The sequence below is a fragment of the Macrotis lagotis genome, chromosome 1 (assembly GCF_037893015.1).
Source record: "Macrotis lagotis isolate mMagLag1 chromosome 1, bilby.v1.9.chrom.fasta, whole genome shotgun sequence".
NCBI classification, from domain to species: Eukaryota; Metazoa; Chordata; class Mammalia; order Peramelemorphia; family Peramelidae; genus Macrotis; species Macrotis lagotis.
This window is the reverse complement of record NC_133658.1, coordinates 506889399-506914226: the sequence shown is the minus strand read 5'-3', so window position 1 is coordinate 506914226 and position 24828 is coordinate 506889399. Positions and strand designations below refer to the sequence as shown.

At 39.7% G+C, this 24828-nt stretch overlaps 2 protein-coding genes across 10 annotated transcripts in view; one reads left to right on the top strand and one right to left on the bottom strand.

The window, feature by feature from the left end:
- GART (phosphoribosylglycinamide formyltransferase, phosphoribosylglycinamide synthetase, phosphoribosylaminoimidazole synthetase) overlaps positions 1-12639 on the bottom strand; it is a 32135-nt gene extending 19496 nt beyond the window's left edge. Inside the window, exons 1-10 of the mRNA XM_074214067.1 lie at positions 12160-12639; positions 11895-11961; positions 8503-8649; positions 6721-6816; positions 5869-6043; positions 4560-4671; positions 2012-2080; positions 1238-1363; positions 417-504; positions 136-221 (exon numbers count right to left, since the gene is read on the bottom strand). Coding sequence (XP_074070168.1) covers positions 136-221; positions 417-504; positions 1238-1363; positions 2012-2080; positions 4560-4671; positions 5869-6043; positions 6721-6816; positions 8503-8647 — 897 coding nt within the window. The 5' untranslated portion in view covers positions 8648-8649; positions 11895-11961; positions 12160-12639. The remainder of the gene's footprint in view (positions 1-135; positions 222-416; positions 505-1237; positions 1364-2011; positions 2081-4559; positions 4672-5868; positions 6044-6720; positions 6817-8502; positions 8650-11894; positions 11962-12159) is intronic.
- A 181-nt stretch (positions 12640-12820) lies between these two features.
- Positions 12821-24828, top strand: part of SON (SON DNA and RNA binding protein) — a 35413-nt gene continuing 23405 nt past the window's right edge. For 8 of the 9 annotated variants that reach the window (XR_012473999.1, XR_012474000.1, XM_074214051.1 and 5 more), the window contains exons 1-3: positions 12822-12959; positions 15577-15743; positions 17789-24007. Coding sequence is in view for 7 of the 9 variants with exons in the window: in XM_074214051.1 (XP_074070152.1) it covers positions 12883-12959; positions 15577-15743; positions 17789-24007 (6463 nt within the window). In the remaining 2 variants the exon portion in view is untranslated. Of the gene's footprint in view, positions 12960-15576; positions 15744-17788; positions 24008-24828 lie in introns of all 9 variants that reach the window. The other variant, XM_074214056.1, reaches the window with a different exon arrangement.

The following is a 24828-nucleotide window of genomic DNA, read 5'->3' as shown; positions in this document are numbered from 1 at the left end:
TGATAGATGTAATTCTTGAAAAATGTTAGGGCAAAAAAAGATGACAAATCTAAAATGAAAATTCAGTATTTATACATTCATATTTTATTTATCATGGACATTTTATATATATATAATATAAATAAAATCACCTACCTGGCATTCTGGATCCCCAAATCTACAATTAAATTCCAGTACTTTGGGGCCATCCTTGGTAAGCATTATACCAGCATACAATATTCCTTCGATAAAGAACAGAAATATACAATGAAGATAATAAAGCTACATAGTTTTCAACTTTTAATAATGTCTAAAGGTTCTGGTTTATTTGTTATGAACAAGGTAATTTTGATCATTTCTTGTTCATTTCGAGGGCTGGCAAAGAAAATGTAGTAGAAATTTCCCTCAAAATAAGATTCACAGATTAATATTCCTACCTACATATGGAACACCTTCTTGCTGCATGCCATCTACTGCTCGCTGAAGAACAGTATTTTTAATTTCCAATAATAGATCTTTAGAAACCTAGGAAAAACACAGAAACAATTGTTTTGAGGTAATTGTTATTTTTTCCAATATGAATTAGAATTCTTGTTTTTTGTTTTTAGGTTTTTGCAAGGCAAATGGGGTTAAGTGGCTTGCCCAAGGCCACACAGCTAGGTAATTATTAACTGTCTGAGACTGGATTTGAACCCAGGTACTCCTGACTCCAAGGCCGGTGCTTTATCCACTATGCCACCTAGGCGCCCCATGAATTAAAATTCTTGCAAGTCATTTTACAAGTTTAAAATGATCTATGACTTCTAAGGTACCATAATCAGTAAACTGGACATAGTATTTTTACTTTACTTCCAAAGAATTGCAATTTCCCATCATTTAATAATCTTAGAAACTGTGATTTAACTGTCCACTACAAATTCAAAGCATTGTTACAAAGTAAAAGTTGTAGTCTGGTTGGTGATCTAGGTATAATCCTGCTAAAAAGTATTAATATTTACATATTAATATTTCTATGTTGGATGTATGTGGGAAGACCTGTTCATACTATGGTTCAGCATAGTCTTTCTAAGATAAAAAAATTCAAGTAGAAACTTTTCCTTAGAAACATCAAGATTTGGAATAAGGTTTGTATTAGAATAGTCATTTACTAGCTTCATGACTATAGGCAAATTGTTTAATCTGAGTATGTTTCCTCATCAATAAAATAAACATAGTAATATTTGTCTTATTTTATTAGAAAAATTATTATTTTACTCACCTGAGGTGTTGGACAGTAAGCTCCCATTCCTCCTGTATTTGGACCATGGTCTCCATCCAGTAATCGCTTATGGTCTTGTGCTGGTGGCATAGGGGCCACAGTCTTTCCATCAGTGAAGCATAAACACTATTGGGGAAAACATAATTTTTCCATTTATTATTATAAATTGAAAGAATTTATAATGCTTATTAGTTCTTAATATATATATATATTTTGAAAAGTAACCAAATATCCATGATATAAATGTAACAAAATTCAGTCTCATAATATGGATGCCTCTTTCAATAGAAACCAGGTCCATATAAGAATTCAAATAAAGAAATTTTATGTTATATTTTTCCTAGACTCAACCAACTATTTACGATTACTTGTAAATATTTTATTTATCTTCCATTTATTTTCTTGATCCTGAAGTATTTTCTAGGGTGCTCCTTACCTTGTAAATCACAGAAGAAAATTGTCTTCAAATATACAATATTAATTTGGGAAATAAAGAGGAGGTTAATTTTTAAAATATGGTAAAAGTCACTTGGTGCCCTCCTAATATGGCTGAAGACAAAGTAGCTTCTTTCTAGCTTTTGAAGATTTTATGCTTTTGTTATTTTCTTTTTGAATTATGATATTTATATCTTTCTCTTGAGACACTGCTTCATTTCTTTTAAGATGAAACTGAGAAGATTTTTTTTGGGGGGAGGAATAAATCAAATAATTACTCTAATAGTAACAAATAGTTGCAATAATAAAAAAAACCTTATGGGTGGAAAATTTACTTACAGACACCTCTTCTCCTTCAAGAACTTCCTCTATTACAATAGTATCACCAGCTGCTCCGAAAGCTTTATCCTGCATTGAAATAAAACTTTTTATTTAACTTCATAGGTTTTGCTTAAGTTTATGATTGGGATTTTTTTTATTTTCTATGTTTAAAGATATATATTACATTTCAATTTGAAATATAACAAGACAATTTGATAATGCTGATTCTCACAGAATTTACCACTCATTTGTTATTTAGTGAAGATCCAAATTAATGATCTCATGCTCACAAAGCATAACATCAGCATTGCTGAAGATGTCTTTAATGTAAGGAAGTTTTGCATCATTTAAATTGATAAGTAACTTTACAAAATTTCCATTTGGTATGCATAGGTTTTTCTTCCCTTTCATAGATTCAATATAAACAATATTAAGTATTCCTCATATTGAGACATGTACATATACCTGAAATATACACCAATTAAAAAATCATAAGAATGCAGATTCTAACGGAAAAGAAAAAGGAGCAAAAAAAGTACAATGGGTATTTTTAGGGGCCTAGTTTCTTTCTTTTTTGTTTTTGTTTTGCAAGGCAATAGGGTTAAGTGACTTGCCCAAGGTCTCACAGCTAGGTAATTATTATTATTATTAAGTGTCTGAGACCAGATTTGAACTAGGGTCCTTCTCACTCCAGGGCTGGTGCTCTATTCACTACACCACTTAGTTTCTCTTAAAGACACTTCATAAGGCTGACCCATCTATAGTATCCAGGAAATGATTTACCCTTAATATGCTCTGGGATGAGAGACATGAGGACTTTTCATATTGTGTTTTTTTTACTGATTATAGATACAAGTTAAACTCTTATTGGTTTTGGAAAGATAAGATTAATAGTTGTAGAATGGGAGGAACAAAAGGACAATTTATGATGTATCGATCAAATCATAACTCTAATATGATATAGTATTCAATTCTGGGTAGCACTTCTTAGAATTTTTATTGACAAACTAGATTATGCACAGAGGAAAATGATCATAATGGCAAAAGAACTAAAAAACGACAACACTGTAGAATACTGATATAAAAGACTCAAGGGGATACAACTAGATGTTTTAATTATGTGAATGGTCACAAAGAAAAACAGATTTATCTAGCTGGCTTTGGAGAAAGAAGAATTTGGATGAATGAAACTAGAGTTAGACTTCAGTTCAACATAAACAATACATTTCAAAAATTCTATTAAGTTGTCTTCTAATATAATCACCCGAAGTGTAAGCAGAAGCTGGCTACTAAGTGGTCAAGGATGCCAGAAATGGAATTTGTGTACTGAGTAGAAATCATGAGATGATTAAGAAGCAAGAGAAATATTACAACTTAAGAAGTCTTAACCAACTGTGGAATGTTATCTTTTTTTGCAGATATTGCTGGAGTAAAAGTGAGGTCATAAATACCTAAGGGCATGCTTTATGTTTCTAGAAACACCACATTTCATTGTGGTGCAGATCTCAAAAGTGAGTGAGGACTAATTAATCATTCAATTCCCACTGAGGTAACTTGGAAGAATGTTTGTTTTGCCACTCTTGGGCCATAAACCAGAATCTCATCATTTTATAACAAAATAAATACCAATTTCCTTCCAAGTCTAGGACATGTTTATATGTCTTAGACCTTAAGAGTCAGGTTTTAATATTTCCTCTGTTAAGTTTGAACCATAGTCCAAAACTCAAGAAAATGGTTGAAGAATTATGACAGAGAATGTAAGCCCCCATAAAAATAAAGAGGTCAGTTAAAGACAATGGGAGAAAGGACCTCTACCAATAAAAATACTTACATAAGTAATTTTTTTTTGTAGCAGCAAAGAATTGGAAACAAAGTATTCATGAAATAATTAATGGCAATAATGTAAAGTAAGTAAAAACTACTCTGAATTATTTTAGAATTTTAATGAAAGAGACCTGTCAAGACTTTCAGGAGGTTAACAGTGAAACATGTTCCCTGTTTTTTTTTTATCAAGAAGATGGTGCATTAGAGGAACAGAATGAAACATACAAAGTCCTATATAGTCAATGTGTTGGTTTGTTTTGCTTGATCATACTTATTCAATATGAGGGATGGGGAAAAGTAAATGTCAGTAAGTTAAAAAATAAAAAAGGAGCCAACAGAAGGGTTTAATTAAATATTTTTAAAGAAAAACCGCAAGAAATTATGAGATGTTCTCAAAAAACAAAATTCTGATCATTGTATATTATCTTACTAGCAATAAAATGAGGAAGATACTTAATTAGGTTTGACCCAGAGTTTCTTTCTGCTTTCTTTTGTACTTGGGCAGCAATAGCTAAAGTCATCTTAACAAGGACAGTTATGATTTCGGTTTCTTTATGTTTATTATTTCTATTACAATGAGGATTTAGGACTGTTTTCAACATATAATAACTTTCTTGAAGTATTTACTATATAGAATATTATAATACATTTATATGACCTTCCCTGAGAAAATTAATATTTAATATGGTGCTCAATAGCCCATTCATTCTGAAAGGAAAATTATAAATTCTTTTCACCACACCTGCATTATATCTTGAATTGCTTGGCAGGCCTCTTCTTTGTTGCTAGCCACAATTACTCCTTTTCCAGCAGCCAGACCACTGGCCTTTATAACCAAAGCAGGAAAATCTGCACTGTAAAGAAATAGATAATGTCATAACTATCTGATAAAATCTTATTTGTATGAATTTTTAAAAATAGGAGTGCTATAGAATTGGTCATTTTTGTACCATTTCTTAGCAAAGCTGCTTTTGAAATTTCAGTGGAATGAGAGTTTCTGAAAATCACAGGAAAATTTACAGGAAGAAATGAGAGTGAAATAAGCACACACAAATAAATAAATACACACAGTGGCAACAACTGCAATAAAGGATCACTAAAATGAAATTATACTCCAAGTAATTGCAAAACTAATCATGGTGCTGGGCACCAAATAATGAAAACATACTTCCTAAACACTACTAGCCAGGACACATGCTTTTGCTTAATTTTTTTCTTTGTTACAAGAAAAAGTTTGATGTAAAGTGGTGTTTTGAAGGCAGTGTCTTTTTTTTCAGTAATAATTATAATGAAAAGATAAAAAGAATAGATATTTATTCTGAAGGAGGAAAAAATTATTGCTGTGTGATATTTTGGGTTGAACTATTCTTTATTACATGTTTACACATGTTTTGGGAAGACTGCAAATGCATGATGATATAGCAAAGAAAACTGGGAAGGAACTGATATGACATGAAATTCAGTTAAACATTTACTAAGTATCTACTACTTGACAAGTACAGCCCAGGAGGATGAGGAATAGAAAAAATGCCAAGGAGTAACTTTGGGGAGAGTAATTTCTTTTCATCACTGAAATCAGAAGTCAGACTATAAGGATTTAAGGAGAAAATGGGAGGTGATAAGCCATGACAATGCATATAGATATTTTCTAGGAATTAGTCTGTGAAAGCAAAAGAGATATACAATGCAAGGTAAAGGCTATGACTGAATTAAGTAAAAGTTTTTAAAAGATGGTGGAAAGTTAAGTGTTTTAGGTGGCAGGGAAAGGAGCCAATGGATAAGGTTATCACTCTCTTCTTTTCTTGTGGTTAAGAGGTTGTTAGAAAAATCACTTTACTCCAAATAAATGTTTCTTTATGTAAAGATATAAATATGCACGTGCTTATTTGACCATCATTTTATGTTTTTACATAAATATGCCCATATAAGAACAAATGAGGACAAGGATTTTTTTATATTTAAATCAGTATAGTACTCTGAGCATACATGCATTTACCAAAAATTAAACTCAAAACCAAAATACTTATTAATATTCACAGGTAAAATTCTACCTCATAACAAAGTTGCAGGCTTCTTCAGGGTTGGTGAAAGCTTTCCATTTTGCAGTTGGGATTCCATGTTGGTTCATAAACTCTTTAGCAAATTTTTTGCTGGCCTCTAACTGAGCTGCCTTTGATGTGGGACCAAAACACCTCACTCCTGCATTTGAAAGACTCTCAACAATTCCTATAAGCAAAAAAATGTTTTGGAGCATATTTTTGCCTTGTTATATTAATCATACAGCACAAAATTAAGGTGGGAAATCTTACAACACATTTTTGTCATGTCCATTGATTCACTTAACCTTATTAACACTGTACTTCATTAATGGACACTAGAATGTCAGGATGTTGTCATCAAGCTGGTTTCCAGTGCTTCTAAGAAAAACTAAGCCTGATTTAGGTATATTCAATTCAAATAGTCTACCAGACAACAGATCCAAATCAATGTCTGTTTTTCATTGGGAGTAAAAAGTAAAACATGTTCTGGACTTATTTCAAGTCTTAGCTGAAAAGGGATTAGGTTAGAAATAACTGGGGACATAGGAAATGTGAATTATTATTTATTTCATTCAATTCTTATTTATGTCTACTAGAAATTTTTAGTACAGCAAAAATAATTTCTTAGTTGCATTTAGTCTATTCAATTGATATAACAAATGGGATTCCAAAATTGGCAAAGCTTTCTTTAACACTAGGCTTTTTTTTGAAAGACAACTAAATAATCAGTATATTGAAAAAATGACAGAAATTAACACTATTTGTTGAGCATTCTTTGTTATTTCATCTTACACATTCCATGGTTAAATGCTCTCTTCCATAAAGTCAATCTCATAAAAGCAAATTGTAATTTTTCCAATTTACCAGCAGCAAGAGGAGCCTCTGGGCCAACAACCACAAGTTCAATTTTCTGATCTTTGCAGAACTGAGCAAGGGCAGTATGATCACTGACTGACACAGCTGTAAAGATAAAAGAAAAAACAAAACACAACATACAGCTTTTTCAGATCTAACAAAACCTGTCAATCAATTACATAGGGCGGATAATTTAGTTTGAGAAAGTTTTTTAAAGGAATAAATTAGTTCATTTTACTGACTTGCTATACAAGTCCGAGTAATTTGTCCAAAGCTCTGTGAATTACTTTATAAACTACTAAAAATAATGAGGTTAGTTTCTAGTTTCTCTTTATTAACGCACAGATACAGGTCTTTCATAGCTAAGTCCAAGTACAACCATATTACACTTTCATAATGTCTTAAATGTTGGGAAATAGTCATAGTGAAAAGATATAACAGCACATTTCTAGGACAAACTGCTGAGCCTTACATTTTTGTATAATATCACTGGTGTGCCAATGTATTATTTTCAAATACGTTTGTTTAAAAAAATCTGCTTTCAGCAAATAGCTCTCCAATCAATCAACATATTTCCTTTATGTACACAGCATTAGGACTCCATTTTAAACATCTTTGTCATCCCAAATTCATTCAAAAGAAAATCTTTACAAGTTTAAGAACATTATTTAAGAATTCATATAGAATTTTGCAGAATTTTAAATCAGGAATATTCACAATCCATAGAATAAAATTTCCTATCTATATTTTCAAATGAGATAATCTGGGTAAAGCACTATGTTAGCTATTAAAACCACAAGTTTCACCAATTCTCATTCTCTCTCTCTCTCTCTCTCTCTCTCTCTCCCCCCCCCCACTCCCCCAATCTGATCATGTGCCATAACAAAAAGTCATAGGATTGGGGGCAGGGAGAACCTGGATTAACATTGTACCTCAGACACCAATTCTGGGTCTGGGTAAGTTTATATTAGTTTTAGTTTTTTCATTTGCAAAATGAGGAAATTGAGAGCAACTATCTCACAAAGTTATAAAAACCAAATGAAATCGTATACAAAGTTCCATAATACCTTAAAGCATAATATCCCCGTGTATTTATTTTGAAATACATTTACTTTAAAAATGTTTTCTGAAAGTCACACTATTATCAATATATCAATATTCTTACAAAGCTAGTTTTTTTTTTTGGTAAGGCAATGGGGTTAAGTGGCTTGCCCAAGGCCACACAGCTAAGTAATTATTAAGTGTCTGAGGCTGGATTTGAACTAGGGTCCTCCTGACTCCAGGGCAGGTGCTCTATTCACTGTACCACCTAGCTGCCTCCCCAAGTTAGTTTTAATAAGATATTGCAATTAAATAATTCCCTAAGATAAGAGTATAAACAGAACAGCATTTTATACTTTTGACAAGATTCATACCTTTCAATTAAAGTGAGGGGAAAGTATTATTTTCTTTTTTTTTAAAGCTTTTTGCAAGGCAGATGGGGTTAAGTGGCTTGCCCAAGGCCACACAGCTAGGTAATTATTAAGTGTCTGAGACCGGATTTGAATCCAGGTACTCCTGACTACAAGGCCGATGCTTTATCCAATACGCCACCTAGCCGCCCGGGGAAAGTATATTTTCAATGACCAAAACAAGTAAATATTACCCAAAGAAAAACTCCTGATGACACAAAATACCCAATATAAATTAACTAGACTTGGTAACTAAATATTTTATTTACTTGTTAAATGGATAAAATAGACTCTAAGGTCTTAACCAGATCAAACACTTCTTAAATCAAAATATCTTTACCTGAATTTGAGATCTTCCCATCCTTGGTTGTTCCTGCATTTCCTGGGGCAACTAGCACCTGGCTGACATGTGGAGACTGAGCAAGTTTCCAAGCCAGTGTGTGTTCCCTTCCTCCATTGCCAATTACAAGAACTCGGTTAGCCATTACTTTTATGTGAAGAGTAGGGATTTAAAAAAAAACAAAAAAGAAAGAAAATTAAAATTGACAATGCCAGGAGAACCAAGTTCAGTTAAAATTGTTTAACTCAAATCCACCCATTTCCTCAAACCCTATTTTTCTGCTTTTGTCTCGGCCAATATGCAACACTATTTTCTTTTTTACTGGTTTATGCAAAGCAATGGGATTAAGTAACTTGTCCAGGGTCACACAGCTAATTAAGTATTAACTCTGAGGTCACATTTGAACTCAGGTCCTCCTGACTCAAGGTCAGCGCTCTACCCACTGTGCCACTGGGTTGTCCCAATGTTATCTTCTTTTTTGAAAAACTCTTTTTCCTTTGACCTAAGAAAAAAAGTATTAATAGCTTAATTCCTCATGCCTTTCTGACTTCCTTTCTCCTAAATATTTGAGGGTCTACTCTTTAATTCTTTAGTTTTTGTTTTCTCTCCCTCCCAATTTTATCTACTCCAATAACTTCAACTCTATATAATTTATTCTTCAGTCAGCTCTTCTAGTTGCAATGTCTCTTCAACAATGAAGCAAAATTTAAGCAACTATTCTGTGAAAGGGATTGTGTTAGGCTCAATTAAGAATTTCAATTGCTGTCAGTTCTCAAGGGAAACAGAGTAGGGGGAAAAAAAGACAACACACTATAATAGAATTATAAAAACACAGTACAGGTTAGAGAAGGGTATTTTCTTAGGTGGAAAGAATCTGGGTAGACCTCAAGAAGTTAGCAGTAAGATTTAGGCCTTGAAGGCAAGGATTTCAACTGGAAGGAAGCAGCTAGAGATCTACAAAGGTAAGAATACAGCATTTTATGCTGCAGGCAATGGGGAATGACAGAAGGTCCTAGAATAGAGTGTGACCTGATTATCAAAGACATACCTGCACAGTCCAAAGAACTGCAAATTTTGATTCCAGAAACCTCAAAAGACAGATAGGATTTTACTATGTAACTTTTCTTTTTTTGGTGGTGGTGGGGTGAAGGGGTTTACTTTCTTTTTTTTAAATTTTTTTTATTAAAGATATTATTTGAGTTTTACAATCCCCCCCATCTTACTTCCCTACTCCCACTGAAAGCAATCTGTCAGTCTTTGTTTCCATGTTGTACATTGATCCAAATTGAGTGTGATGAGAGAAATCATATCCTTAAGGAAGAGATAAAAAGTCTAAGAGATACCAAGATCAGACAATAAGGTATCTGTTTTTTTCCTAAATTAAAGGGAATAGTCCTTGAACTTTGTTCAAACTCCACATCTCCTTATCTGGATACAGATGGCACTCTCCTTCGCAGACAGCCCAAAACTGTTCCCAATTGTTGCACTAATGGAATGATCGAGTCCTTCAAGGTCGAACATCACTCCCATGTTGCAGTTAGGGTATACAGTGTTTTTCTGGTTCTGCTTATCTCACTCAGCACTAGCTCATGCAAATCCCTCCAGGCTTCCCCGAAATCCCATCCCTCCTGGTTTCTAATGGAACCAATAGTGTTCCATGACATACATATACCACAGTTTGCTAAGCCATTCCCCAAATAAGGGAAATTTACTTGATTTCCAATCCTTTGCCACCACAAACAGGGCTGCTATAAATATTTTTGTACAAGTGATATTTTTAAAGGGTTTACTTTCTTAAGGAACTAGGCCTTAAACCTAAATTGCTCAGGCTTTAATAGAATGACCAAGAATATATTCCAGTCTGAGTCCAACTTGGTCATAGTATGGCTCAGAGTGAAGTAAATAGAAGATATTTCTGTTTAGGCTAGAAATCCTGAAGGTCTTCCCCTTCCATACTGATGTCCTGGGGAGGTCAAGGTCTTTCAAGGCACGGAGGGCCATTTCTAGTTGCCCCAGTTGCATGTTTATCTTGTCACTGGACTCAAAATTCAATTTGCCATTCTTGAACATGGCTTATATTTTTCTTCCATTCCCTTGACTATCTTCTTTCTTCCATTTCTCCTTTTCCTATTTAAAACCTACCCATCTTTCAAGGACTAGAACACAAGCCACTGTTTTCACAAATCCTGTGCTGTCTTTCTCCCTGGTGATCTTTTCATCCTTTTATAATTTTATGCCCATTTAATTGCATATTGCCCATGTAAAGAGATGATAAATTCATTGGAGGCAAAAAATATCTTATTGCTGTCTTTGCATCCTCAAGGGCTAGTGCAATGCCTGGCACAAGTCCAATCCACATAAACACTGAAAAAAACATAACTTCTGGAAACTTTACATGCCATCTAAATCTTGGTAATCCTCAGTTCTCTGATTGAAACATTAGGTATACCTATTTCTTTTTCTAGACATGATATACTGGTGTTCTATTTATATGGAGACCACTGAATTAGTAAATAGAACAAAGCAAAAATAAGGCTACTTTTTTTTTTTGCAAGGCAAATGGGGTTAAGTGGCTTGCCCAAGGCCACACAGCTAGGTCATTATTAAGTGTCTGAGGCCAGATTTGAACCCAGGTACTCCTGACTCCAGAGCTGGTGCTTTATCCACTGCACCACCTAGCCGCCCCAATAAGGCTACTTTCAAAAGTCCCAATTCATACCATGTGAGAGCAAAAGCACCAACTGAAAACATTTTGGACAATATGGGAAAACCAACTTATATAGAGCAATTTGTTAATTCTTAATTATTTTTGAAGAAAAACTATTTTCACAGGCTAGAAAAGAGATCAGACATAGCTTATCAGAAATTCACATTTTAAATAAAATTAAAGACCCTAAAACACCGGTATTGTGGATGTTTTTAAAAAGTGGTAAAAAAAAAATTAGGAAAACCAAGCTTCCTTTTGAGCACATGTCCACCCCATAGGGATTTTAAAAAAATAACAAAAACGTATACCTTCTACCCAAAGTACATAGCAAGAAAAAAACTTTTCAGTCACAGTTCAAATACATGGCAAAATTACACAGGGTTAAAACAGCGAAATGACTTCTATGACGACCCCTGCGCCCAACCTGTAAAATAAACAAAAACAAACTGCGTTCTATTTTAAGCACAAACGGAGAAGCGCGCTGCATTAGCCACAGGGCTGGGGAACGCGCACATGGCCAGCCCACAGACCGAGGCGGCACAAATCGCGGCCAAGGTAAATGCCAAGCACGGCGGCTCCCACCGTCTCCTCGCCAACATCACAAGGCGCTCTCCCCAAGCCGTGCCACCTCGCAGGCGCCCACGGACAAACACCGAGGCTGGCCCTCACCTCCCTCCCTCCCTACCTGCGGGGGACCAGCGTCGGCACGCGCCCAAAGCGAGCAGCCCCAAGGTCCTCTGCTCCGCGGAAGTCTGTGAGGGGCGGAAAGGAAATTCGTAACTTCGGGGAGCCTTCCAATCTCCGGCACTTATTTATTTTCATAAATTCGGTGCCTAGCCCCTCCCCCCGGGCCGCGGCCCCCCCCCCCCGCTCACCCCCCCGCCCGGGCCGGGCCCCCGCCCGCGCTCGCTCCGGACCCCTCCGAGCCCCCCTTCCCGCGGGTCTGATACCTCTCAGCGGCCGCGGGCTCGGAACGGGCGTACCGAGGGGGCCGGGCCGGGTTTCCCGCCGCGCCGCGCCGCACCGCACGGCCGGGCTGGGGCTCGGGGGCGGGGCGCTCTAGGAGCTACGGCCCCCGCGCTGCCGGGGCCTCACCCCGGGCGGGTAGGGGCGGGGGAGGCTGTGTTTTCCAGGGTCAAAGGACTGTGCACGAGCATTGGGAGGAAGGAGAAGAGGCGGGTCCTCCCCGGGACGGCCATGGAGCCGGACTGGGCGCCCCCCTCAGGCGTGCGCCGGCTCCGCGGGAAAACTGGCCAGTTCTCACCTCGCCGCCCGTCTCCCCTCTGGGGCACTTATGCCCTTGAATCAACCCAAATCGCCAAAGTACGAGCCCACCTCCCACCCCGAACGCAGGGGACCGAGCCCCTCGCGTTGGCGGGATTCGCCCGCAGAAACTGGCCCTGTAATGGCGCCTGCGTCAGGCACTAACATGGCCGCCACAGCCCCGAGCTGGGAGCATACGTCAACGGCTCCGCCCTCGTCTCGCAAGAACGGCCCGAGAAAGCGGAGACGTGCCCGCTGATTGGCCCGGTCGTAGAGCGTGCCTTCCCTTGAGCGCCGGCAGGAACCAATGAGGGAAGAGAGATAAGGAACCGGCCGTAGCGCCTACTCCCGACGCATGCTGGGAGCCTGGAGGTCTTGGGAGGAGGAGTTGAGAGAACGGAGCGGCCGCCATGGCGACAAACATCGAGCAGATCTTCAGGTCCTTCGTGGTCAGTAAATTCCGGGAAATTCAGCAAGAGCTTTCCAGGTAACGTGTTCCCAGGCGCATCTGCCTTTAGCCGGCCACCGGGACCCCTACGGCGTCCCGCCACGAGACCTCCCGAAGCCGCCATCGTCCTTCGGCCTAGGCCCTGCAGGAGCCTCGCCCGGGCCTGGGATCTATTTCCTGGCCCCCGCCCCCTCCCCCATCCCCTGCCTTCCTTCCTCTCTCCCCTCGCGCGCGAGGGCTCTCGTCTCTCCCTCCGTGGCGCTCCCCTCCTCCCCCGCCCCCACCAACCCCCCGTCCGCGGGCTGCGTTCGCAGACTTCCCTTTCTCTTCCGAGTAACCTCCCTCCCTTCCGCCTGCCAGGCCCCGTTGTCCACCTCGGGATGGGCCTAGCTTCCTCCTCCGATCTGCCGCCTCTTCTTTTCACTCCCCCTCCTCCGTCTCTAGAGATTTCCCCATTCTGTTCCCCAGGCCGGGCCGAGGGTGGATAACGGCGGATTTTATAGCATATCCTTGAAACTTCACTCTGGCTAATTTTTGATTATCCAAGGGCCGGCCATCCAGCTTTTGGACTATCCAGGTTTATGGTTTTCCCCCTCTGCTCTCGGCACCTGTTTTTAAGAATTGGAAGTAGTTCAAATTGTTGAGTTCGTCGTTGTTTAGCTACTCGGGGTTTGAGGGGGGGCGATGGTTGAAACTTGGGTATGGGGGAGGGTGTGTGTGTGTGTGTGTGTGTGTGTGTAGGTCTAGGTTGGGTGTAGAGAAGCTTTCTTGAATATTAGTTCTCCCGTTTCCCGTTTTCAAACAAGGAAAGCTTGAGTTGACTAACTCAGTATCCTCGAACCACTATCGTCCTTTTTTAATCTCAAATTTTCTCTGCCGAAAAGATGAAAGGAAATTTGTAAAGAAAAAAAATCTGTTTACCTAGAAAGGAAAAGAGCGCGGAGGTTTTGCTTTTGAGTGTTTTTTTTTTTTAATTAGTGTTTCTGCCTTGCATGCCTTGCTTGGGCTTTTAACAGTAAGAACATAGAAACAAGAATTTCTGAAACTTAAATTTTGCTAGTTTCACTTATACTTTTTCTCCATGGCTATTCACTATCACCAACATCTAGATCATGCCTGTTTTTCTCGTTCACAATGTAGTGAATCTCTAAGAGTAAATTAGATGGTTAAATGGAGTTCTTAATTCTCATTTATTGAACAGTTGGATTGCCGTGGGGGGGGGGGGGGGGATGGAGAGAGACTGAGAGGCCTTAGGTGTGGTGATGCTAAGTTATTGGTCAGAACAAATAATTTTCAAATGATGTTTATTCAATAGAGACTTAATTGCATGAAGTGTTAATTTGCGTAGTGTAATTCTGTTAAATCTTGTTAATAAATTATCTGCAGGTATATTGTGTATATTGTCCATTTTTTGATTATGCATAGTAAATTTCTGGACCATTCAACAGTCAGCATTGAAAGTATGCTTAGAGGAAACCTAACCCAATTTTATTATTTATCCAAGGAAAACATAATTATGAAACTCAGTTACCCTCTTTAATCCCTCTTCCCATCTTGTACTGTGTTTTTGCCTCTCTGTGTCTTAATGTAATTGTGAGCCAAATGTGAATAGATTTTTGGAGTATTTTGCCACTAACTTCATTGTTAAATTAGCCAAAATTAGTTTTATTACAGTAGTTTTTCTGTGGTAGTTTGTGTGCTTTCGTAGTTTTATTTTTATTCTAATCAAGAATTTTTCTTTTTTGATTTAGTTTTAGGCATTTTGTAATTTGATCCAACAGAGCAGACCTACTTTATTTGGTTGAAAGGAACAGGATCAGAATTGTAGTAAATATTCTTAAAAATATTAATTGAATGAACTTATTAAACAAAGGTTCATTTTTTGTTTCATTACAAACAAATGAACACAGCCAAAGCTAGCCTGGAAAGTTGTTCAGGGAACAACAGGGAAGATTACAGATAATATTTTAGTTATATTCACAAAGTGTGAAGTGCTTTTTGTGTGTACAGTGGTATTGGTTAAAGTATGAGGATATCTTATTAGTTGATTTATTTCTCATCTTAGGGCAATCTCTTGTAAACAAAAATGGCAGAAGTGCTTATATAGTTGTAGAAGTTTTATTAAGTTTGAACATAGTGTGTGATTATTTTTACCTTGTATGCAGTTTGCGCTTGTGTCTTTTTTTATGCTTATATCAGTAAACATTGTCTAAAAATAGCTTTTTTCTTCCCTGTTTGCACCTAGTGTATGTTAGGCCATGTTTTTTCTTTATATTTTCATGAGATTTTTCTTTTCTTTTTTTCCCCAAGTTTAAATAACCAAAGACTCAACTTATGATTTCTGAGAGTATTGAAACATAGATGAGCTCAGAAAATTTGTTTTACTTGATTTGCACAATTGTAAAAATGATACCATAAGATTAGAATTTGGATTACTAGAGCTTAGATTAGAAGTTAATAAAATTTGAGAAGGTTAGTTCTGTTTAAGAATATATTTACAAACAAAAAAATGGCAATGTCTGAATCTTATCTATTCAGATGTGATAATAAAGTTCCTAAAATTAGGCAAATTATTGAGAGACTGTTATTTTGTGCTGGTTTATTGTATATTGATGTCCATAGTGTTAATATATTTGCCATTTTATTTTTAAATCAGTGGCAGAGTTGAAGGCCAGCTGAATGGTGAAACAAACCCACCTGTTGAAGGAAACCAGTCAGGTGATGCAGCTGCCTGTGCAAGGAGCCTACCAAATGAAGAAATAGTGCAGAAGATAGAAGAAGTGCTATCTGGGGTCCTTGACACAGAATTGCGATATAAACCAGGTAAAGTAAAAGGGGATTGGATTATCTGTGGCCAGGATTATCCTTCCCTTGAAATCTCATGGAAAGCTTAAGTGGTCTTTAGAAAGCAGTATATTTGAGCATATTTCTTAATTTGGGAAATTTTTTGTTATAACTTAATTTCTTAGATTAATTAAATTTTCTGAAAAATTGGAAGATTTATTGTTTTTAAAATTCTCAGTGTTTACGTAAATAAGAAAAATCCACTATATTTGCATGTTTTCATTTATACTCATTGAAACTGAACTTGCTTTGAAGTCTTGTGTAGTTCCTTTACTGTCATGATTCTGAACTTCATAATAGGGTAAATTGATGATGCCAGTTAATACTAGAATTATAGGATTTGTAGCTGGAATTCTATAGTCAAATCCTCCCACTTTAGAGATGAAAAACCCAAAACACAGGTAGGTTAAAAAGTTTGAACCCTATCATCTTAAAGTGTGTGCTGACTGGTGGAAGAGAGAAGAAAAAAAGGTGCAAGGTAGGTTCTTTCCAGTTTGTGTTTTTAAAAATTTAACATAACAAAGCTATACTAGTTGCTACTGGTTGCTTCTTATTAAGATGTAGATAAGAAAGTACAAAATCAGTATTGCTGTTGAGCATCTATTTTTGTCAATCCAATGACTGATCAGCCTGAATTCTTTTTAGATTATAAATTAAAATACTCAACTTACATTTTCAAAAATTTATGCCATTTTGAAAATTATCTTTTTAAGGATGAGGCAACAGATAATTAGGATGTATAGGATAAGGATAATAACACAGAAATTAATGTAAAGCATTATTACATTTAAGTTAGGCAAATATTTGTCATTCTTTGAAATTGAAAAGCTTTTCTATTTAAGTACAAGTATAGGCGTATTTTGATTTATATCTGAGTTCTTTTTCTGTGTTCCCTTCTAGCCTATATGTTTTTATAAGAGCATGTTAGGTATTTATAGTAAAACAGAGTATAACCCACTTGCTTATAATGCATTAAAATTTCTTGTTCTTAAAACTTTAGCATGAATTTTATTGGACTAAACATGAAAGATTATGAGACTTCCTCTATAAATGTAATTTTTGGAATATTTCTCTTCGAAAAATTGCTTGTTACTTGTAGAATGTTCATTTTAACACTAGGGAGACTGGAATATGAGAATACCTAAAAGGATCAACCTGTGTCAGTTGACTCAGTGTATTTTTTTGAAATTTTTTATGTTAAGGAAATAGTAGAATGAACATTTTATTGTTTTAATTTATCATTTGATATTGCTGGTCCATTTAGTTTTATTAAGGCATTAATTCATGTGAAATGTTGAATACTTTTCATGGTATTAATTTTTGAATCATCTCAGACCATTTGGTGATGACCAGAGTGAATGTAAATGTGGACATGTAATAGAGAAGTAATATAAGAATAATTTTATGTAGGTATGCATTTTGTAGTATGAAATCCTTTCCTTCACATTAATATGTTTTCTTTGTATATAATATACGGTATAAGGAGTGTATATAGTATATATGTGTACAGTATATATATACATATATATATATATATATATATATACAGTGTCAGGAGCAAAAATGTGTATTAATATCTCATAATATTAAAATAATCAGTGGACACTCATTTTGTGGCTAACTCTAAGGTCTGCTATTCGTTTTAAATATTGTTCAGATGGAGTATTACTGAAAAATTTGCCAATGGACAGTTTTCTGGACAGATTGACTTGAGGAAATACTGAATTTTTTAATGTATCTTTTAAGTTATTTAATAAAAAATATAGGGTGGCTAGGTGCAGTGGATAGAGCACCAGCTCTGGAGTCAGGAGTACTCGAGTTCAAATGTGACCTTAGACATTTAATAATTGTCTAGCAGTCTGATTTTGGGCAAGTCACTTACCCCATTGCCTTAGATAAATAAAAATTAAAAAAAAAAGAAAAAGAAAAAATATAGTATGATATGTAAAATTTAGTTTTAGTTTAATATTTATGTGTATTGAAAGTGATCTGAAAACTTTAATGTCATTTCTTTTTTATTTTAGATTTAAAGGAGGCCTCCAGAAAAAGTAGATGTGTATCTGTACAGACAGACCCTACTGATGAAATTCCCACCAAAAAATCAAAGAAGCATAAAAAGCACAAAAACAAAAAGAAGAAAAAGAAGAAAGAGAAAGAGAAAAAATACAAAAGACAGTCAGAAGAATCTGAGTCAAAGCTGAAATCTCATCATGGTGGGAACGTAGGGTTAGAGTCTGATTCCTATATGAAGTTTGATTCAGAGTCCTCAGTGATGGGGCTAGAACATCCTGTAAGAGCACTTGGGCTGCCTAAGCCCCCTGCAGTAATGCTGAAGTCACCAACAATGACATTGGGACTGAATGAATCCCCTGCAGTTGCTCTGGAACCTCCTACAATGGCAGTAGAGGTATCAGAACCACATACTTTAGTAGCACTGAAGCCAACTTCAGTTGGGGAACTGTCAGAACTACATGCAGCATTAGTCCCAGAACCCTTCACTTTAGATCAACCAGAGTCATCTGTTGCTGTAACACTGGAATCATCTGTGAAACAGACATTGGAATCTCCTGCAGTGATGCCAGTGCCTACTACAACAGTAGTGCCCAAGTCATCTGAGGCACATGTGACAATGTCATCAGAATACATTGCAAGATCTATGCCGAAGCATTTGGAGATTCCATCTTCAGAGCAGTCAAAGACCATATTGCTTGAGCCTCCAGCATCAAAAGTGCTAGAATTATCAGAACCTTGTGTGGTGACAGCATCAGAGACACCTGCAGAGGTCCATCCTAGGTCAAGCTCAGTGACAGGTTTAGAGTTGCCGGAGTCATCTGTAACTGAAGTTTTGAGGTTCCCTGAGCAATCTACAGCAATACCATTGTTATCTATGGAGCCTCCTACTACTACGGTATTGGAATTGCCCAAACCACCTGCAGTCTCAGTACCAGAGATGCCTGGGCCCCCCTCAACACCAGTGCCGGAGCTGCCAGGACCCTCCACAACGCCAGTGCCAGAGTTGCCTGGGCCTCCTGTGACATCGGTTCCAGAGCTGCTGAGAATCCCCACGACGTCAATCTCGGAGCTACAAGGGCCCCCCGTGACATCGGTGCCGGAGCTGCCGGGGCCCTCCATGACATCGGTGCCAGAGGTGCCGGCCCCCCCTGTGATTCCGGTGCCAGAGGCACTGGTTCCGGAGGTGCCGGGGTCCCCTGTGGCATCAGTACTGGAGTTTCGGGGGCCCCCTGCAACACCGGTGCAGGTTCCGGAGTTGCCGGGGCCCCCCGTGACGCTGGTGCCTGAGTTGCCAGGGCCCCCTGCGACACTGGTACGTGTACCAGAGTTGCCGGGGCCCTCAGCAGCACCAGTGCTTGAGTTGTCACAGGATTTGCCTGGGCTTCCAGCACCATCGATGGTGTCGGAGTTGCCTCAGGAGGTACCAAGGCAACCCACGATGGCGCTGGAAATGCCACAAGAGTTGCCTGGGCTACCTGTGGTGACAACAGCATTGGAGTTGCCTGGGCAGCCTGTGGCATCTGTGGCTTTGGAATTGGCAGAGCAACCTGTGATGACAACAGAACCGGAGCAGTCTGCGGTGATGCCAGCGCTGGAGTTGCCGGGGCAACCTGAGGTGATGACAGCAGCAGGGTTGTCTGGGCAGCCTGTGGCTACAACAGCACCAGAGTTGCCTGGGCAGCCTGAGGTGCCAGAGTTGCGGGGGCTGCCTTCGGTGACAGGGGTGTCAGAGTTGCCAGTGCAGCCCTCAGCAACTGTGGCACAGGAGTTGCCGGGGCAGTCTGGGGCACTAGGGCAGCCTGTGGCAACTGTGGCGCTGGAGTTGCTGGGGCAGCCTGTAGCATCAGAGCTGTCAGGGCAACCCACAGTAGCTACAGCGCTAGAGTTGCCAGGGCAGCCTGTGGCAACTGTGGCGCTAGAAATGTCAGGTCATTCTGTGATGACAACATCGGATCTGCCTACGATGACCGTTTCACAATCCCTGGAGGTGCCTTCAACGACAGCGCTGGAATCATACAGTACAGTAGCACAAGAGCTACCTACTACATTAGTGGGGGAGACATCTGTAACAGTATCAGTGGATCCCCTGATGGCCCCTGAGTCCCATATGTTAACTTCTAATACCATGGACTCCCAGATGTTAGCTTCCAATACCATGGACTCCCAGATGTTAGCTTCTAATACCTTGGACTCCCAGATGTTAGCTTCCAATACCATGGACTCCCAGATGTTAGCTTCCAACAGCATGGACTCCCAGATGTTAGCTTCCAACAGCATGGACTCCCAGATGTTAGCTTCCAACAGCATGGACTCCCAGATGTTAGCGACTAGCAGCATGGACTCCCAGATGTTAGCGACTAGCAGCATGGACTCCCAGATGTTAGCGACTAGCAGCATGGACTCCCAGATGTTAGCGACTAGCACCATGGACTCCCAGATGTTAGCGACTAGCACCATGGACTCCCAGATGTTAGCGACTAGCACCATGGACTCCCAGATGTTAGCGACTAGCACCATGGACTCCCAGATGTTAGCGACTAGCACCATGGACTCCCAGATGTTAGCCTCCAGCACCATGGACTCCCAGATGTTAGCCTCCAGCACCATGGACTCTCAGATGTTAGCCTCCAGCACCATGGACGTCCAGATGTTGGCATCCAGTACACCAGAGTCCTCTATGCTAGGCCCCAAGTCACCTGATCCCTACAGGTTGGCCCAGGATCCATACAGGTTAGCCCAGGATCCCTACAGGTTAGGTCATGACCCTTACAGGTTAGGTCATGACCCTTATAGATTGGGACAGGATCCCTATAGGTTAGGCCATGATCCCTATAGGCTAGCTCCTGACCCTTATAGAATGTCTCCCAGACCATATAGAATAGCACCCAGGCCATATAGAATTGCACCCAGGCCATATAGGTTAGCACCTAGGCCCCTGATGTTAGCATCTAGGCGCTCTATGATGATGTCATATGCTGCTGAACGCTCTATGATGTCATCCTATGCTGCTGAACGCTCCATGATGTCCTATGAACGTTCTATGATGTCACCAATGCCTGATCGCTCTATGTCAGCCTATGAACGCTCCATGATAGCAGCTTATGAGCGCTCTATGATGTCTCCCATGCCTGAGCGCTCTATGTCAGCCTATGAGCGTTCTGTGATGGCTTATGAGCGCTCCATGATGTCTCCAATGGCTGAGAGATCAATGATGTCTATGGGTGCTGACCGTTCCATGATGTCATCCTATTCTGACCGTTCTATGATGTCATCCTATTCTGACCGTTCCATGATGTCATCTTATACTGCTGATCGTTCAATGATGTCTATGACTGCTGATTCCTATGCTGATTCCTATACGGATTCCTATACTGAGGCATATATGGTACCGCCCTTGCCTCCTGAGGAGCCCCCTACTATGCCACCTTTGCCACCAGAGGAACCCCCCATGACACCACCATTACCTCCTGAGGAACCCCCTGAGGGACCATCGTTGCCTGTTGAGCAGTCAGCATTACCTATTGAAAATACATGGGCTACTGCTGGAACAGCATTACTCTCTGAAGAACCAGCTTTGCCCCCTGAGCCTCCTGTGATGCAGGCAGAGATTCCAGAGTCTACAATGTCTGATTATTCTGTGGGAGCTCCCGAGCCCTCAGTATTAACATCAGAGCCTGCTGTAACTGTTCCAGAGCCGCCACCACCAGAGCCAGAATCTTCTATGACGTCAACATCTTTGGAATCTCATATGACACAAGAACATGCTATTATAGGGCCACAGGCAGTTGTCCTATCTTCTGGGCCCAATGTAGGGTCAGAAACTGCTATAATAACTGCAGAACCCACTGAGTCTCCTATTATGACAGAGTCAGTGGAAACCTTTGAGCCCATTTTAGCCTCTGGGCCTATGTCAGAACAAATTATTTATCTGACTGAGGTTGCAGTCCCAGAGTCCTCAGACATGGCAGTCCAAGAGGTGGCCGTCCCAGAGCCAACAGAGGTGGCCATCCCAGAGCCAACAGAGACAGTGATCCCAGAGCCAGCGGAAGTTTCAGTCACAGGGTTGACTGAGGTGGCGATTCAGGGGCCAACTGAGGTGACAGTCCAAGGGTCAGTTGAGGTGGCGGTTCCAGGGCCAGCTGAGATAGCGGTCCCAGGATCAGCTGAGATGGCGGTCCAGGGGCCAGAAGAGGTGGCTTTCCAGGGACCTGCAGAGGTGGCAGTCCAGGGGGTGGCAGAGATGACAGTCCAGGGGTCCACAGAGGTGGCAGTCCAGGGACCCACAGAGGTGGTGGACCAAGGACTGACAGAGGTGATGGTCCAGGGGCCAGCAGAGGTGATGTTCCAAGAACCAGTCACAGTGATGGTTCAGGAGTCTGCCATGGGGGTCCCTGAGCTGACAGCAGCACTCCCAGAGCCAACTGTGGTGGAGGTGGCCATGCCAGAACCCACGATCCTAGAGCCATCTGCATCAATGCCTGAAGGTACTGTAGTGGTTTTGGAGCCTACACCAATGATGATGGAGTCCACAGTCATGACTTCAGAACCTGTTTTTAATAGAACAGATGTAGCCTCATCTGTTGAGTCTAATTTTTCTCAACAGAACACCATACAGGAAATGTCTATTCAGTCAAGTGAAGAGGCAAATAATGAAAAAAGGCAACTGGAGAGCCATTCTTATGAAAGCATACACCATGTAAATATAGTCTCGGATGTAAATAGTCCTTTAATTGCAAAAGAGACAGAACATAACACTTTTGCTGCCACTAGCCCCGTTGTTAGTGAAATTGGTATGGAGAAATTTTTGCCTGGCAGTGAAACTGATCATAATACAGTGTTGACTACCTGCCCTAGTGAAGCTAATATAGTTGGAACTGTATCTACCACCAGTCCTCATATTTATGAGCTTGATGTAAAAGGAACTACTAAGGAGATTGAACTTTATGCAGCACCTATTACCAGCTCAGTAAGTAAGGCTGATGTTGAGGGACCTTTACCAACTCAAGAGATTGAACATGACATGGTAATTTCAACTAGTCCTAGTGGTGGTAGTGAAGCTGATATTGAGGGACCTTTGCCTGCTAATGACATTCACCATGATGTATTGTCTGCTAGCAATCTACTTGGTAAGACTGATCCAGAAGCATCATTACCTTTGAAAGATAGTGAACATGATACAGTAATTGCTATCAGCCACATAGATGGTAGTACTGAAGCAGAGAAAGACACACCACTCCCTGCTAAGAATACTGAACATGAACCTGTATTTGCTGCCAATATTTGTGATCTTAATGATGCAGATCTAGTGAGACCTTTACTTCCTAAGGATATGGAACGGGTCACAAACCTTAGGACTGAGATAGAGGGACCTTTGTCTGCAAGCGGAGTTGAACGTGACATAGTAACTACTGCCAGCCCTGTTGTTATTAGCATACCTGAAAGAGCTTCAGAGTCTTCATCAGAAGAAAAAGATGATTATGAAATTTTTGTGAAAGTTAAGGACACACATGACAAGAGCAAAAAAACTAAAAGCCGGGATAAAGGAGAGAAAGAGAGAAAAAGAGATTCTTCATTGAGATCTCGGAGTAAGCGCTCTAAATCTTCAGAACATAAGTCACGTAGACGCACAAGTGAATCCCGTTCTAGAGCACGAAAGAGATCATCTAAATCTAAGTCTCATCGATCCCAAACACGTTCCCGGTCACGTTCAAGACGTAGGAGGAGAAGCAGCAGATCAAGATCTAAGTCAAGAGGAAGGCGTTCTGTATCAAAAGAAAAACGTAAAAGGTCTCCAAAACATAGGTCCAAATCTAGGGAAAGGAAAAGGAAAAGATCTAGCTCTAGAGATAATCGCAAAGTAGCCAGAGCTCGAAGTCGCACACCTAGTCGTCGCAGCAGAAGTCATACGCCTAGTCGACGAAGAAGGTCTAGGTCTGTGGTCAGAAGAAGGAGCTTTAGCATTTCTCCTGTTCGCCGGAGCCGCACCCCAAGTCGCAGGAGCCGCACCCCAAGTCGCAGGAGCCGCACCCCAAGCCGCCGGAGCCGCACTCCAAGCCGCCGGAGAAGATCTAGATCAGTGGTAAGACGAAGAAGCTTTAGTATATCACCAGTTCGACTCAGACGGTCACGGACACCATTGAGAAGGCGTTTTAGTAGATCTCCTATTCGACGAAAACGATCCAGATCTTCTGAAAGAGGCAGGTCACCACCTAAACGTCTGACGGATTTGGGTGAGTCATTCTATAATTAAAAAAAAATTGGAATTGTAGGAAACTAAAAATCAACTTAAATAATTGTTTTCTAGACTATCTTTCAATTTACTGTTTTACAATAGCTTTATTTCTGGGTTTTTTTTTAATACAGTTTAGATTTCAAGGGACAAGGGGTGGTCTGGACCTATCTGTGGGGAATCCCTGGTAGGAAAATTCTTTCCATTGATGGAAACTTAATCAACTTGTCTATATGGTCTTAGGTCATTAAATTTGACTTGGTAGCTACTTTAAGCTCTATTGTACATAGCATACCTGAAAAGAATTTCAGAGTTTGGGACACTGAGAGATTGACAGCTAGGCAGGATATCTTGACTCCAAGACTGGTGGGCCCTTTATCCACCTTATACCATATAGTATTTTTTTTTTCCTAAGTGTATTTGTTTCTGAGTAGCAGAACCTACTCTGTTCTTTCTATTCCTAGTTCTATAGTAAATGGTTAATGTTGAACTGAATTTATTCATGGATCTAACATAATATTCTTTTGGAATGCATTAGGCAAAAAGGTAATTTGGAGAGCTAAACTATGGGGAGTGGAAGGGTTGGGATGGATGAGTTGGCCTTAATGCTTCTTCAAAACATGCTTATAAATCTCAAACTTCTCTAGTTTTTTAATCAAAATCTTTTATCTTTTATATTCCAAATATATTGTCATAAGACAACCTGGAATGCACTTTAAGCTTCTTTTCTTAATAAATATAATGCAACATAGAGATCCAAGAACTATTTTGAAATAATTTTTGTGGGGTACAGTATTTGCTTTTGTTAGAGGAAAAAACATT